Below are 4,517 nucleotides of genomic sequence, written 5' to 3'. Positions count from 1 at the left end.
ACCGTAGCCCATTCGTCGTTGATGTTGTCTCCGAATTGCGAAACGTTTCATTCTAAACACTACAGCTAATAGGATATTGCGATATTGCATTTCTCTCTCTCTCTCTCTACCTTTCATTCTTTTAAGGTCACCTTTTAAGGTGAGGTGTGCTTCGTTTACCGGTGAAAGTGCCGGTAGCCGGTGCCGTAGTAGCTGGTCATCAAAATGCAAGAATCATGCCGCATCGTTAAGCCCGGATTCCGGACTGGAACAGGTGGACTGGTGGATCGAATTAGGAGCGACGATGTTCGGTGGCAGGGTTTTGGCAGGCGAACCGGGAGCAATCGTTCTGCCGGATTGCGTCCGTCACCTCCGACAGGTGATCGGTGAGCGTGGCAGCCAGGGCCGGGTGCATCCTGCAGCGAAGGAGAGAGAACGAGAGAGAAAAGTTATTAAACATCCTCTTGAGATAATATTTCCATTCCCTTTTACTTACATATCCAGCATTGTATACATCTTCTTCTCCATCAGCACCACATCGTCCGCTCCCTGTTGGATCATCACCTGGCAGAACGTACGCTTGGCACAGGCCGGATTCTTCCAGTTCGTCTGCCGTAGCTGCTGCTCAAAGCGTGCCCGCGACGAGCTCGCCGAACTACGCTCCACATCCTGCAAACTATGCTCCTCGATCGCACGCTTCGAACGACGACCGTCCGTGGTCTGCCCATCGGCCGCATTCACCACCATGCTGTAGTACGGATCCGGGTGCTGTCCGATCGCTTCCACCGCACGCTTGTGCTCCAGCTCATCCAGATCGATCGGAAAGAAATCTGCTCCGGAGCGTCGCAATAGGCCCATGTCGAAAAAACGACCCACGGCCACCGCGCCCAACCCAAGCGCCGCACCACCGGCCATCAGCCCTAGAGCCGGGAGTATAATTGAATTTGTAGCTGGTGCCACCACCACGCCAACCTTATCCTGAGCCTCGTCAGACTTGCGTACAAATCCCAGGTTCTTCGAGATCTTCTGCCCTGCCTCGACGATCGGTTCGAGCACCGGCTTGGTGAACTCCTGCACGGACGAGATCCCATTCTGGAGGCTGTCCCGCATCTGGTCGGTGATCTTGACCCAAAAGGGAGGCTCGTGCTTAACGCGCCGGATATACCCGTAGTTGTACGGGTACGTCGAGGGCCCTTTAAAGTTCTCGTACTGCTGTGGATGCCGTGATGGCATCTTCATCATCGGCCCTGGTCCTGGTGGTTGCTGATGATGCTGCTGCTGGTGCTGTGGTGGATCATAGTAGTCCTTGCTACCCATGGCTGGCTCGATGGCGTACGGCGAGTGATCGTTGTGGACCGCCTTGTTGTAATAATCCGGTGACTGTGGCTGCTGCTGCGCGACGTTCAGAATTTTCTTCATCGCTTTCGTCGGTTTACGTTCTACCGGTGGAACGGGTTTCGCCGGCTGTACACCCAGCTCCGGATGAGCGTACTGCAGCACTGGCTTACGGGCATCCTCCAGTTCCTTCTCCTGATTACCGGCCGCCCCATTGATCGAGTACAGCTGCGACACAGGATAGTTGGGATTCCCCGGGTTCTGCAACATACGACGCTGGATCTTCGGTTGCTCTAGGGCAGCTATCGCGTCCTCCTTGAAATTTGCACGACTCACAATCTGTGGATAGCGTTTTCGTCGTTCCTCGTCGTTGATCTTCCGCAGATACTCCACCAACCGGGCGTTCGAGTTGGGCCGCGAGTTGTCCGCCCGCGAGAACGGTCCAATGTTCCCCGTCACCCGGGCACCCTCCGGATTAATGGCGATCGAGCCCGAGTGCAAATTATCCTCCACACTGAACGGACCAAAACCCTTGAAGCTTTCACTCGGCTGGAAGTTGTCGGCCTTCGTAAACGGCCCGATGCTACGCTGCCGGACACCACTGGATGAGACCCCCGCAGATTGTGCTCCCCGTCCGGATAAAGGCTTAGCAAAGATAAGCTGCCCGTAGATGTCACCTCCGTTCTCTAGCTTCGTCGGAACGTGACCCTTCTCGTACGGTACCAGCTCACCGTTGATGACACGCGCATTCCGCCACACTTGACGCTTATCCGATTCATCATCCGGAACGCGAATCCCGTGCACCACCGGTATACCATCCGGTCCGATTTCCTGCATCGAACGTCCACGCTTTACCGTTTTTCCGTTCGACCCCACATTGTCCTTCATGTAAACCGGATCGGAACTGATCACCACTGGCGGTGGAACGCGCGTCTCCTGGACGGTCTCATCGCTCACCTTGATCCGTACCGGACGGCGATCGTTCTTCATCGAACCATCGTCATCGTAGAACGTCGCCCGTACTGGCCGCTCGACTCGGTTCACATGCTCAAGGAACGCGTTAACCAGATCGACCGACTCCGGGGCGGAATCGGCCGACGCGAGTCGATACTGACCGGCGATCCGTGTTTCCGGTGTTTTCACCAACGTTACGGCCGGGGTGGTGGAGGTTCCGGAGGAGATCGTAGTGCTGGTGGTGGTTCGGTTGGCGATCCCGTGGGGTAACTCCATCCCGGTGCGCTTCTTCACAATGATCTGCACCATCCGCCCATTGTTGGAGCGCACGTTCAGCTTCTGCACATTGTCCGGATTGAGACTCCGGGATACCTTCAGTTCGGTTCGGGTGTACGCTGGCCGTACTTTCGCTGGTACCTCGCTGGTACGATTTGTGGCCGTTGGTGCCGCCGCGACGCCACTACTGCTGCTTGTACCGTTGCGCACCGTTGCGCCCAGTTTGGTGAAACTCACCGTCCCTACACCGCTCAGCTGGGTTTCTCCGCCTGCTGCTCCGAGCACCGTGGCCACCACCAGGGCACCGAGGGTGGCAATAGTGAAGATGTAGGATTTCTGTAACCGAGACGACGAAAGAGAGACAGAGAGAGAGAGAGATGAGAAACGCGAAATGAGAGGCAAGTTGGCGGATGAATCCAGCTGGCCACCTTTCAGTATTATAAATTAAATATTTAAAAATGATAATGGCAACTACCAGTTGAGACGTCTCCAGTGATCGTCAGTGACCGTCAGTGAAATCCTCGTAAGTTATTTCCGAGTTTTAAACCATCTTCCTGGTGTATTTATAATTCCAACCAAACCTCATACACAGTTTTGGTGTGTGGTCTCCATTTGGCACCCAAAAAGGGCGATGATGGAACACAGAGTTGTCAGAGTTGTTGTCCCTTGTTTCCGTCCATCGGTTTGTTGGTTAATTTACGTTAATTCGAACTAAGCACCTCATTATTCTTTATTAAAAGGCGAAAGTGTTTCCAAACAAAGGTGTGTGCCCCCCCCCCCCCCCCCCGCCCTCACATATCACGACGCAATTCGAGCGTGTAATGGTCCGAAGATCGATGGCTCCGTGCCGCAAACCTGTGCCACTGTTTGTACGGTACGGGATTGAAATGTTTACCAACTGCCACTTAGCCCCGCCAGTGGCATAACCGATCGTTATGCTCTTCCCTCGAACACCGGAGTGAAACAACACACTCGACGGTGAATGTTGGCGTAACGATCGCACGATTGGAATGCGATCCAGTCCGGGCAAAGGACGCAAAAAACATCGAAAAAAAACGTTGGATGGAAACCAAACAGCGGCTGCAGTGGCGAAAATAATCCGCTAATCAGCCGGCGCGAGCCAATCGGTGGGTTTCGTTGATAGCGAGGAGGTGGTGGTGGTGGTGGTGGTGGCCCCAACATGCCCAACCGGGTGGCATCTAGCGTGAAAGTTTTGTTTTCACAAGCAAACAGAGGAAACATAAGAAGAGGGTGAACGGGGGGGGGGGGGGGGCGTTGAAGAAATTACGGTCACCGACCACGATGGCACGTTGCTTGTTTGAAAGCGTGGCCGCCGCCGAACCGCCGGGGAGGGGGGAGGATCTCATCCCCAAATGCCTTTTACGCAATCGATGCAATCGAGTTTCACCCGCGATCCCGATCCAGCTGGGAGGGCAGGGATTGATTTTTGGTTTCATTTCGGGCGTCTCCATCGATTATGCTTTTGCTGAGACGCGTCTCATATGACGCGAGCGGTGCGATCATCGAATTCGAATTGATCGATCGATTGGCGTCAAGGTATTCCAGCGTTTTTACAGACTACATTAAGCGGGGGAGGGCTATGGTTTATTCTGGTCCAAAAAAAGGCTCATTTTTTGCTTTTTTTTGTGAAGAAACCATTCAACTTATTTTTCTCAAGTGAATGTCAAAATAAAAAACAACTTTTCAAGAATATTTGGTTCTTTTTTTGGGGAAGATTTGTTTAAAACTTCATCCATAGATTGATAAATGATCAAACCGGGTTCGTCGCTTAGCGGTCAAGTCTTTTGATTCGCAACAATAACAGCTCATTTTAACGACTCATAGCTGCGTGATGGACCATCTGATATATGAAAATCAATATTCTTTTCATCGATTATAAGTTTATCTTAGTAGCCCCGTTGAGTTTTTGTTAAATATTCAATTTCTCGATTTTTGGCAGATTTTTAAACTTA

General features: G+C 52.6%; 1 protein-coding gene across 1 annotated transcript in view; it reads right to left on the bottom strand.

Moving 5' to 3' along the window:
* Positions 1-271: 271 nt before the first annotated feature.
* LOC126572649 (uncharacterized) overlaps positions 272-4,517 on the bottom strand; it is a 4,748-nt gene continuing 502 nt past the window's right edge. Inside the window, exons 2-3 of the mRNA XM_050232133.1 lie at positions 476-2,880; positions 272-395 (exon numbers count right to left, since the gene is read on the bottom strand). Coding sequence (XP_050088090.1) covers positions 272-395; positions 476-2,880 — 2,529 coding nt within the window. The remainder of the gene's footprint in view (positions 396-475; positions 2,881-4,517) is intronic.

The sequence above is a fragment of the Anopheles aquasalis genome, chromosome 2, assembly GCF_943734665.1.
Source record: "Anopheles aquasalis chromosome 2, idAnoAquaMG_Q_19, whole genome shotgun sequence".
Lineage (NCBI taxonomy): Eukaryota > Metazoa > Arthropoda > Insecta > Diptera > Culicidae > Anopheles > Anopheles aquasalis.
The sequence above is the reverse complement of the archived record's forward strand: the minus strand, read 5'-3'. Positions and strand labels throughout refer to the sequence as shown.